This window comes from Platalea leucorodia, assembly GCF_965183815.1.
Source record: "Platalea leucorodia genome assembly, chromosome: 2".
Classification (NCBI taxonomy): domain Eukaryota; kingdom Metazoa; phylum Chordata; class Aves; order Pelecaniformes; family Threskiornithidae; genus Platalea; species Platalea leucorodia.
The window spans coordinates 131,216,602-131,228,122 of record NC_138824.1 but is presented as its reverse complement, the minus strand read 5'-3'; the positions used below and the strand labels follow the sequence as shown (position 1 = coordinate 131,228,122).

At 55.0% G+C, this 11,521-nt stretch overlaps 1 protein-coding gene across 2 annotated transcripts; it reads right to left on the bottom strand.

Annotated features, from left to right (window-relative positions):
• Window positions 1-5,950: 5,950 nt before the first annotated feature.
• Window positions 5,951-11,470, bottom strand: NOP2 (NOP2 nucleolar protein). Of its 2 annotated transcripts, XM_082304757.1 has the most exons (16): window positions 11,313-11,470; window positions 11,168-11,213; window positions 10,997-11,085; window positions 10,302-10,567; window positions 9,965-10,008; window positions 9,642-9,799; window positions 8,645-8,844; window positions 8,453-8,542; window positions 8,286-8,373; window positions 8,049-8,189; window positions 7,732-7,871; window positions 7,370-7,459; window positions 6,956-7,078; window positions 6,774-6,871; window positions 6,552-6,682; window positions 5,951-6,441 (listed from the first exon to the last, which is right to left on the bottom strand). In XM_082304757.1, exons 1-16 carry the CDS (start codon window positions 11,416-11,418, stop codon window positions 6,188-6,190), a joined length of 2,064 nt encoding a protein of 687 aa, XP_082160883.1. In that variant the 5' UTR covers window positions 11,419-11,470; the 3' UTR covers window positions 5,951-6,187. The 2 variants fall into 2 exon arrangements, with proteins under 2 accessions (XP_082160883.1, XP_082160884.1); XM_082304758.1 differs by lacking the exon at window positions 7,370-7,459.
• Window positions 11,471-11,521: the final 51 nt, after the last annotated feature.

Genomic DNA, 11,521 nt, shown 5'->3' with positions numbered 1-11,521 from the left:
AGCGATACTACCAGGGAAAAGGGAAGGACAGGCAGACGAGGGATCCCTGTCAACCTCCGTCCTGCTGGGGAAACCGGGCAAGCGGAGCTGATTAATGAAATGCCAGCGGAGGAAGGCGTCGCCATCCATCAGAAAAAGCTTTTTCACCAGGAGGCCGGGGCAGCGCTGGAGCAGGTGGTGGCATCTCCATCCTTGGTGGTTCTCAGGGCTCAGCTACGCAAAGCCACGGCGATGTGAGCTAGTGCCAGGACGGTCCTGCTTACGGCAGGGGGCCGGGATACAGACCGCCAGCATGGCTTCCCACCAGCACCCCTGCTGCCTCCTGGAGAGGCCAGGGCAGCGTGGAGCCGCCTTTTTTTTCCTAGCTTCCCTTGCTCCGGATACTTGCTGGGATCAAGGATTCCTCCTGACACAGAAGATGGCTGGGACAAAGAGCCAACCTCTTCTCCTTACTCCTGAGGAAGCTCAGAGCCTAGAGACAATCCTGCTACCCAGGGGACCACGATGCTCCTCCCTGGGCCTCAACCTCACCCCAGCACAACAGCTCCTCCTCCTCCTCCTCCATCTTCCCTTCTTGGCTCGCCAAAACCCCTTGCACTTCTGCAGAGCCTCCCACAGCTCCTGCCCTGATTTTATCAGCTCAGGCTCGGCAGCGGCATCGCTGGAGCCCACCCGCTGACACGCAGAGCTGCGCACTACGCCTCACCGCGGCTCTTGAAACTGTACCTGTAGCCAACGTAAAAATAAGACGCTGATTCACAAACGTGCTGGTATTTATCTTGCTCCCACAGATTTTAAGGCCGAGAAAGACGCGCTGCATTTTCTGCCCCCGTGCAAAACACACGGTGCAAGTTTCTGCAGCTCAAGTCAGGTGCCTGTGTGGGGCCGTGTCTCTAGTCGCTGACGGCATGGTAAAAAGAGATTGAGCCTCTACCATTACCCTTCATAGGCAAATCAAGGTAGATGCCCCAGGTGGCTCACGGCCTATGAAAATCACGCGCCGCACTTTGCCCCTTGTTTGAATTTGCCTAGCTTTAGCATCTGTTGCCAGTTTGCGATGCTCCCGCTCTCCCAGCTCACAGAAACTCTTGCTGGCTAACACACCCTCCTCGCAAAGGTGCTTCATGGGTGAAACCTGGTCAAATTAGCTCCGCAGCTTTCCTCGAGGCTCTTTTTTTAAGGCATAGGTCACATCAGTGTGTGCGTACCCCACCTCCTTCCCTCCGAGGACCCCAGCGGCACCTTCTGCCTTGCGCCACGCTGCTGGAACATTGCAGCGTCAACTCTCCAAGTCTTCCACTAAAACCAACCCCTAAAATCGCTTCTATCCGCAGCCAGAGGCAGGTGCTGCAGCGAACACACCACTTTGGGGCACTTTGCTGCCCAGCAAAGCCGGCAGCCCGGAGCTGGCTGCCTCAATTTGGGTGCGAATGGGGCGAAACTGGCACAGAGGACCAGCTGCCAACAGGAGCTGGGCGATCGCCACGCTAACCGACACACAGAAATGTCCCTGTCTAACAGCAAAGGAGGGAATAGATTTTAAAAAAACCAAGCCCAACCCAACCCAAACGCCAGTCCAGGAGGGGGTTTTGTAGCCAGGTCTTGCACGTGAAGGCAGTTGTAGGTACTCCAGCCAAGAGCCAGGGACCTAACTGGCCTTACTCTTCTCAGCAATTCCCCGTTGGCTGCGTCAGGCAGGTATAGGGCGTGCAGATACCCTCTTCGGGGCCCTCGGCATCCTCCCTAGCAGGGATGGACAGCTTGGGGGAGCAAAACCTACTGATGCGAGCTTGGTCATTGGAGTCCGCCCCTACAAAAGCGTATAGATCTATGGGGTTACGTGCAACGGAACGCGTGCTCAAGGATCCAAATTTTATACCCGCGGCCCTGAAATTTTATACCCGCCTTCCCTTCCTCTGCCACGCCAAGGGCGCGGGAGCTGGCCGTCTTAACCGTAGCCTGATAAGGCTTCTCCGATACTCGTTTCTCTCTGTTTGGGGAGGAGGGTTTGAAGAATCCCCACCGAATTCAAGATCTTACCGTGTGTGATATTTCTCCCACCACCCTGACACAGAACCTCGCCTCTTCCATGCGCCAGGTTTGTTTTGCACGCTTCTGGCCTTGTTTAGCCTAAATAACTTTACAGCGCGTGGCAACTCCATTACAGAACTGCTTACCCTTTTTTTTTTACCCTCCAAGTCATTAAACGCCACCCCAGTGACGGCTGCGCACAGCACAGTGGAACAGATATCACGACATATTACACCGACTTCTCTCAACCAGGTTTTAATTTATGATGGCGTTTTTACTCCTCAGATCTGCTTTCAACCCTTGCTTTGCTCTGCTTCAGCTCTCGCAAGCCGCGCCATCAGCAGCTTTGAGATAGTCAAATATATTAAAGGAAGGTACTGAAAGATGATCCGGGAGTCACATTTTCCCAAAATCTCAGCTTTCAGGTAACAAAAGATTCCCAGAGTATTTGCAGCTGCAAACACAAGTCTGATGTGACCAGCAGCCTTGTACCAGATGCAGAGGGAAGCCACCAACCTTCGTCCCCCGCTGCTGCGTCCCTGGGACCGCCTCCAAAGCTCGATGGCATTTCGGTGTCGCGCTCGACATTCTCTCTCTGAGCAGCGATAACTGCAACGGCTGAAATAAAGCACAGAAGGGGAGCAAACCGCCAAAGAGCTGAAAGTTTCCTCTGTCTCTCCCCAGCTATAACGAAAGGTTTGCAGGCAAGCAAAGCGAGCGGAACGATGCTCGGTAAGAGAGGGAAGTTTTATTGACATGGTTAAAGCAGCTTCTATTCCCAACCTTTCAGATGGGACTGACGTAATTTGGAGATCCACTGGGAACCTGACGGTCACATTGGGATCCCAACCAAGAACTTTCTATCCCTGCTGCCGGGGCTATCAGGATAAACTGGTTATCAAGCTGAGACTTGGATACACAGGAACCTCAACCGGCGGCAGCGGCAAAGCGGGACAGGTTAGCATCGCTGCCGAAAGGCCAGCTTCACAACTTGCCAGAGGTAAAAGCCCTCTAAGTGCGAGCCGCCCCTCGGCTGGAAGAGTGCCATACGGCTCCAGTTTTGAGTTGTATGCTAAAATCCTGTATTTCATCGCTCCTGGGGAAATCCGCTGGAACTGGAGAAGGAATAAGGCTGGAGGAGCAGAGGCAGGGCTCGGCCTACCTGGGGGCTGCGGTTGCCACAAGCACCGCGAGCCACGTGCGGCGAGGACCCCGCTGAGGGGAACGGGGTGCTAGGCAGAGCTCAGGACCCACCTGGGGAGCACTAAGGGGCAGGCGCAGCAGCGGGACCGCCTCCCAGGGGCGCGAGAGCCGCCAAGCTGGCTCAGACCAATGGTCCATCCAAGCTCAGGCATCGTTTTCCAGCACGGGATGAGGACAGAGGCGTTCGTGAGCAGGGCAAGCGAGCAGCGACCCCTCCTCACAACGCTCTCCCAGCCTCTACCAGTTGCCAGCTCATGGATCTTCTGAGCCAGTTGGATTTACCAGCCCTTACAAAACCCATTTTTCCCTTGTGCCTACAGCTGGGTCAACCCGCGTAAGCTTCTAGCATCCACCGTACCCTGCAGAAAGGGATTTCACAGCTACCTACGCCTTTGGTGCCTTCGATGGGTCCGAGGGTTTTTGGGTTGTTTATAGGAAAAGAGCAAGCGGTTGTTCCCCGTTCATCTTCTCCGTGCCACTAACAATTTTACACACCCTTATATCACTTCTTTCCCCACCGTCTCTTTTCCGAGCTTAAAAAGTCCTAGATTCCAGCTGTTCCCCTTGCAGAAACCGTTCCGTAACTCAGGATGCGTTTGTCCTCCCTGAACGTTTCCCAGTTTCACAATCCTTATTCAGATGGAGGGCACTAGAAACGCAGCGTTGAAGCGCAGGTATACAGGGAGGTAATTTTATACAGGGAGGCAGTAATTTTCTCCATTTTGCTATCTATCTAGTAATTCGTTTCCTAACAGCACCTAGCATTTATTTAATTTTTCTGAAAGACCCCAGAGAACTTCCCTCGGGTCCTGTATGCCAAGCAATGCAGAGACCTCGCCAGACGAGCCTGGAGCGAGACGGTCACGTTCAGAGGCTCCTCCCTGCCCTAATTCACCAGGAAGCATGGGGAAAAAGTAGTTTTCAACTATAAGGAGATTCGGTTAATGGCTATTCAACACAAAAAGACAAAACCCCCAAAAACGGAGTTATAGTAAGTTAAATACACAGATACATAAGGCCTAAAAAGCAGAAGATAACACGGGCTGTAACGAAGACCGGGACTCCCGAGACACTGATGGATTGAACCATTGCAGGAACCACTCGAGCGCAACCTGGCAGAGATTCAGCCAGCAGCTTGACAACTGATAAGCAAGCGAAATTATCACGGGCTTCGAGGGAAAGAGCAAATTTATTATGGGATGTTTGAGAGGAATTGCGGGACTGCGTAAAAAGTTTATCGTGCAATGTTTTAAGGAAGATCACGGGAGCAAAACTCACTAGGGGATGTTTGGGGGAAGGATTGAAGGAGGGGAAAGGGAGGCATCAAGCTAGATCAGGGAGAAGCGAGCGTGGGAAATGGAGAGGAGGAATAAATAGAAGGGGCCAGTCACCCAGAGAGACGGGCTGCTGGTCAGCGGTGCCTGCCTGGCTGAGCCCTGCACCCCATCACCACCATCTGTCCTGGCCTCGTATTAAAACTAATCCTCCCGGCTTCCTCTGCACGCATGCGCGTTTGCCATCTGCTAGCAAACCGCAAGCTGGAGTAGCCCCTACGCAGGGTACGAGGTCCGAGAGCCCAGACGGACCGCAGGCCTGAGGAGCAGCTACCGGCGATCCATCCAAGCGCGTGCACGCGATCCACCGGCACGCTCGAGGTTTGATGGGGCGGGGGGCAAGAACGGCATTAGGCCTTTTTTGCCATTTCGTGTTTTGCGAGTGCCGTTTGTGTTTTCCTGGGCACTCACCACAGCGCTTTTCTTCGGTTTCTGCTCATCGGCCTGTGTCTGGTTGCATCTATAGCACGTGCGCACGGGCGTCAGGGAGTTTCTGAAGTTCACGCTCAGCCCGGCGACTTGCTGAACCTTGCCTCGCGCGTAGCAGACCAGGAGAGAAAGGACTCCCTAGATCCTACAGTCCACCGCATTCAGCTGTCCTGGACACCAGACACTGGAATAGCACATCAAGTTCTGCCGCGAACCCAAAGCTCGGCGAGGAAAACAAATCAAGGCAAAGCCTCGCGTGAGTTGAGCTGGCGAGACAATCACAGAAACGAGAGTTACGCCTCAGGTCTGCTGCACACCCAACTCCACGCACGCGGTGGTGGAAGAGAAGCTGGAGAGCGTGCTTGGTAGAAAGCTTATTAATGAATCATCTCTAGAAAAAGATTTATCCGCCGGAGAGCAGAACCAAAGAAGATATCCACTCACGCTGACGAGGGAAAAGGACCTGGGCTGATGTTTAAATCGAAACAGCCCAGACCGCTGCTTGTTACGCCTCAGGGAGAAGCAACCACACCTCGGTGAACAAAGAGGCGAAAGGAAAGACCGCGATCGTACAGCTCCAGGAGCAGCAGCAATCCCTGCCGCAGCTTGGGAGGCCAAGGACCAAGGGACTGCTGGAGACCAGCACAAGGGTGAAACGGGGACAATCGCAACAGCGAACTGGACGAGCACACGGCGACGACGGGGAACTAGGGACCAGCACGGGACCCCCGGCCCGGGAGCCCCAGCCCTGCCCTGCCGAAGCAGCCTGCTGACAGGCACCGCACAGTACAGCCTTCACCCAGGCAGCCAGGATTTCAGCTCCCGCTGCTGCTTCGCAAACATCCGCGTTGCAGAGCGTAAGAACAGACACCAGAAATGCCAGAGCGTCAGATGGGAGCGGAAGGGGTTTCTGCTGCAGGGGAGCAAGGGGACACGGCAGAATTCTGTATTCCGTGTTCAAGGGAAAAGGAGGCGACTCGGAGCAAGAGTATAAAACTTTTAATGGGTCAGTGCATCAGTCCCTGATGCAGAAGGAAAGGAGCAAAGGGGGCTGCAGCTGTCCCAGGCGCTCAGCGCTGCAGAGGTGATCTGCACAGAGCGGGAAAGACAAGGCGGCACGCGCGTAGCTGCAGCAGCCCCCGGCCTTTGCTCTCCAAGGAGGGGCCCGGCACCTGGAAAAGCAGTTCCTCTCACTGTCCATTCGGTTTCGCTCTGTGCTTCTTCCTGGTAGGGACTTGAGGACGCATCATTTTGGCAGCGGGCCGGCCAGCCTTCAAGGGTCTCCTCTGTGCCTGCAACAAACGCCTCTTCTTCAAAGCAGGCTGTGGCGGCTTCTGCTCTTTGTCAGCTTTTGATCCCTCAAGTTTCTTCTTTTTTGGCTGAGGCTCCGTGGCGGTATCAGGGACAGCAGACGGAGCTGCAGCTTCCACAGCAGGTTCTTCATCTGAAACACGAGAGAAAGGTACTGTAAGAAGAACCCGCGTGGCTTCTGCAGGGGAAGCAGCCTGTGAGAGCAGGCCCAGGCAGCCTGGCTGCGCTCCAGCGCTAGCTTACCCTTTTGTGCCTGGGGGATGGCGTTGGAGAATTTCTTGAACTTGGCAATGAAGAACCCATCCATATTATGCGTGTGAGGATAGAAACGCCGCGTAGACTTGAGGGAGGGGTGGAAGCGACGGTCCTTGAACCTGGAGGAGGAAGTGGGGTGAGAAGCGATAGAATGCCTCTGCTCAAACTTCACCCCCAAGGAACGCATGCAGCTTGTGACCTGGCACCCACCTGGTGAAGCCTTCCTTGCCAAAGTCCAGGCCTGTGGCCACCAAACGAACGTTGCGTTTCTTCAGGGCGTAATCCACAACCCACTCGTTCTCCTCCACCTGCCAAAGACTAAGCGTTAGGATCCAAAGCTCAGCAGTCCCCCGAATAGGAGATGACCGCAGCAGAGCGTGGAAGGAACTTACCATGATGGAGCAAGTGCAGTAGACAATGTAGCCCCCCGTCTCTGAGGCAGCGTTGACTGAATCTATAGCGCTAAGAATCAGCTCCTTCTGCAGGTGAGCACAGCGCAGGATGTCTTTCTCATCCTGAAAGCGAAAGACAGGTTAGGATGGCAGAGGCACAGGGAAGCACCCCAGGCCTCTGTTGTGGATGGAGGGACGACAGGAGAGCAAAGCACACGTGACACAGAAGATTCTGGAGTCTTCTGCAGAACTAACCTCAAAAAACCTAGCTCTGGGACAACACACAGAGTAGGAAGGAGAAGGAAAAATCAGCGTCCCTATTGCAGGCATCTCTCGAGAACAAAGCTGTCCCGAAGTCCTTCCTCTCACGAATCATGCTTGAGTCCCCATCTTGTGTCCCCACTGGTCACTCACCTTATTAGTTTTGACAGCAGGATCCTTGGAAATGACGCCCGTTCCGCTACATGGAGCATCAAGCAAGACCCGGTCAAACCCTCCAAGCACCTACAGGCAGATGTACGTTTGGAATTACGCTCACAGGTAGGGACTCGGAACAAGACCAAGGCTAGAAGGGGAACCAGGAGACTGGGAAGGCAGGAAAGATCCCTCGCTCCTCCCTGCCCACCTCCCCATCTCCATATCAAATAACAAACACACTCCCCGGCAGATCTGTGTCCCACGACAAGTGGCTTTGGAGAACGCAGCTTTACTAAAGGGACAGCAGAGCAGCTCTAGGTAAGCAGGGTAAGGACGCCTCAAAGCAGGCAAGAACGTACCTTGGGGAACTGGCGTCCATCACAGTTGCTCACCACAGCATTGGTGACTCCCAGCCGATGCAAGTTCCCTACCACGCTGTGTAGCCGCTCGGCATTGCTGTCGTTGGCCAAGATCATACCCGTGTTCTTCATAAGCTGAGCTGCCGGAGGGAAAGACGCATCAGCAAGGGCCTAAAAACCTCCTGTGCTTTTGCCCACAGGGGCAGCCGCCCCCCTCCTTTCCCTGAGTTCAGTCCTGCTCTGTTCCCTCTTTCTGTATAGACCAGTAGAAACTCATCGCTTCCCAGAGCCTCCCTCCCAAGGCTCCAGGGTGGTACCTATGTAGCTGGTCTTGCCTCCTGGGGCACAGCACATATCCAGGATGCGTTCATTCTCCTGTGGAGCCAGAGCCATGACAGGGAGGAGACTGGAGGCTCCTTGCAGCATGTAGTGCCCAGCCAGATACTCAGGGGTGGCACCTGGGCAGGGAAGGCAGAACAAAAGAAGATGACATGTGAAAGAAAGGGAGCCAAGAGTGGGTCAGCTCAGCCCTACGACAGGAAGGGTGATCTCACCGATGGGCACAGAAGAGTCATAAATAACAAGTCCCGTTTTTGACCACTTCCCCAAGGGGTCGAGATTCACACCACGGTTGATTAGAGCCTGCAAGACAAGGAGATGGGACTGAGACACCGCCCCGCGTGACAGGCGGCGCAGGAGACAACCGCAGGTTCCTGCTCACCTGCGCCAGGTCCCGTCGCCGCGTCTTGAGCGTGTTGGTGCGAATGGTCACAGGGCGGGGAACCTCATTGGCTTCCAGAAAGTTTATCAGCTGGATGGAAGAAGGGACAGAGAATAGAGATAAAAACGAAGACCGGAGGAGGCAGCCAAATCCTCACCAGTCAGCAAAGATACGGGCAGGGCAGGATCCTACCTCAGGGAGCGGGAAGATGTCCATGAGCTTCGTGAGCAAGAAGTCACTGTAGGAATAGTAGGCAGCCATGTCCCGGCGCAGCAACGCGAGGTACTCCTGTCGGGTGCGTCCTTCCTCCCGCTTCACCGCGAAGTCCTGCAGCACCTCCATGTTGCCCTTGATGCGCTGGTGAATGACGTGCAGGTCAGGTGGCTCAGCAGGTAGACAGACCGTTAAGGAATCGTAAACAGCCGAGAAACACGCACACAGGCTCTTTACAAGCACAACTGATCGTGCAGGACTCCTGCATCACAACAGCACCCGCACCAGAAAGGCCTTGTTGGAATACGCTTTCATCAGAGCTCAGCAGAGGGGAGGGATTCAAAGGATGGAACCAGACAAAAAAGCTCACAAGGCAGGAACTACAAGGTATTTAAAAGAATTTGGCCGGTTACTTTAGATAAGCAGAGAAAAATAGGAAAAAGAAGACAACAAAAAAGTCTTTTAATCCTGAAAACATTACCTGGAGCAGAAAGGAGACTAGAAGTTCCCCAAGGGCAACTAAGGGGTACCGAGGAGAATGAGGAGAGGCAAGATTAAATTGTACTGGGGGGCAGGAAATGAAAACCACCAAAGGCCAAGAGCGAGTGCTTTGGCTGCTGGAATCGCTATCATCAGAGGCTCTAGGAACGGGTTAGACAAACACCTGCCAGGAAAATCAGGGTACAGAAGAACGGACTATGTGGTAAGACATCCACATGCATTTAGGACTAGAAAGGAAACTGGGACAAGCTCCAAGCTCCACGCAGGGCGTAACAGATTTCCTAACGGTGCTGTGCAGAAGCGCAGCATTGTATACTATCTATTAGGGCAACTCATCTAAAAATACTTTGTTGTGCACAAAACACTCTTGCTAAGCAACGCTCACGATAAAGCCCAAATGAAGCTCTTCAGTTGTATCCAGGCCCCGTGCTGCTGCACGCATACGGCTCGTGGATGTCACGGATAAAAAGGATATCCTCTCTCTCAATCTGTTCGTTAGTCGGCAGTTTAAATTGTTCGTCTATATCCAGGTTGAGCTGCAGATCCGGGCTCTCTTCCTCCTTCTGTCCCACTTTCTGCCCGCTCGCCTCCTCTGCCACCTCCTCTTCGCTGTCATCTTCACTGAGGCCTCCCCTAAGGACAAAGAACAGGAGGGATGTTTTACACCAGCACGGTATCACGCCGGCACTTCACAACTACCGTTTCTTAGATGGCAGAGAGGCCAGAAGAATGAATGACACCGGCTCCTCGTCGAACCAGGAAAGACTCTGCGGACTGGTGATGTTCTCAAAGCCTCACCTGTCAGACTTCCGCTTCAGGGCAGCTTTTTCAATAGGCAGCAACTAAACAGAGACAAAAGATTAATGAAACATCATCCCCAGGCGCCCCCCTTACTTCCCACCATCTGTGAAATTTATCTGCTCTGTTTAAAAAGGACAACAAACAAAAACACCGTGCCACGCTGGGATCAGTTGCTAAACTAGAAATTGTTCTTGTGAGGGGAAGAAGGGGAAAGCTCTCCACCACCTCACCATCCACCCCCCAGTACCGTCAACCTTTTCCCCCAGGCCTGATGGTTCCTTTCAGCCAGCAAAGTCAAGTATTTCTTGCGTAATTAAGGGCAAAAAGCTCCTACCTCTTCTTCCTCTGATGATAAGGCACCATAATCATCCACCATCTCCTCGCTGCTCCCATCCTCCTCCTCCTCCATCTCCCAGCTGCCCTCTTCCACCTCACCATCGCTGGATAACTCCAGGGTGTTTCCTTTGGACGGCGTTTTCTTGGCTTTGGCCGGAGCCAGCCATTTTGAATTGTCATCACTGAAGCCAGACTGCCCACGAGGGGTTTGTCCTGCTGCCTTTACGGCACGGTTCTCCTTCTGTGGGGATACCTGCTCTTTGACTAGAGGTAAAAGAAGCGGTTAAAAGTTCGGCGTTGTTCTCAAAAGCAGCTACCCCGTCTTTTTAATTGTTATACAAAAGGGGCCTTCATCCTAGCCCTGAGCTGCCTGTCCAAGGGAAGGGATGCTTGCTCCCCGCAGCAGTTTTCTCCATCGTAAGCAAGGGCATGTTCTCACCTCACCCCCAATGAAACCTTGAAGAGATCTAACCAGGATCACCAAAGAAAAGCACAGCTACAAAGGGCCGCAGAGCCTCAGTGACCCGTCCGCCTCGCCGGGAGCGGAGGTAACGTGTGGGAGAGAGACCTTTTACCGCTTGGTTGCCAGGCAGCGACCAGAAATGAGGGGAAAAATCGTTTAAAATAGTGAAATTCCATCTGTTCCGTGCTGTAACGAGGAGGCGGGGGGCGGCGGGGCGGGGTGGCACTCACCTGCCGGCTCTGGCCTTCCTCCTCCTCCTCCTCCGAGCGGCCTCCTCCCCGCCGGGGCGCTGCCCGCCGCCAGCCGCCTCTTCGCAGCCCTGCATGGCGAGGGGAAGCGGCGGTGGGGTCAGGTCAGAACCGGCCCCGCCGCCCCGCCGCCCCGGGCCGCCCCCCCCTCACCTCTTCCTCCCGTGACTGGAAAGCTTCTTCCTACCGGTCTCCGGCTCTGAGGAAAGACACGCGGCGGGCGGTCAGTCAGTCAGTCAGTCAGTCGGGCGGGCGGGCGGGCGGGCGGCCCGCAGCGGCGGCACCGGGCCGGACTCACCTGGCGGGAGGAAGCGGGCCAGCTCCACCTCGGCCCCCCGCTGCTTGCGGGCCTTGCGCCCGGGGCCGCGCTTCCCCTTGGCGCTGGGGTCCAGCTTCCGCCCCATGGCGCGGCGGCAGCGGACGGCGGCAGCGGGCCCGCCGCCCCACGTGCAGGCCTCCCCGCCGACGGCGCATGCGCGGGGCCCCGCCCCCCCGCCCTCGCCCCAT

Excerpts from the sequence above, each read along its gene's own strand:
- NOP2 (XM_082304757.1), bottom strand. The coding sequence starts at position 11,418 with ATGGGGCGGAAGCTGGACCCCAGCGCCAAGGGGAAGCGCGGCCCCGGG. Across the intron at positions 8,374-8,452 it reads GGCGACGGGACCTGGCGCAG|GCTCTAATCAACCGTGGTGT; the intron begins GTGAGCAGGAAC and ends CTTGTCTTGCAG. Across the intron at positions 6,442-6,551 it reads CATCCCCCAGGCACAAAAGG|ATGAAGAACCTGCTGTGGAA; the intron begins GTAAGCTAGCGC and ends CTCGTGTTTCAG.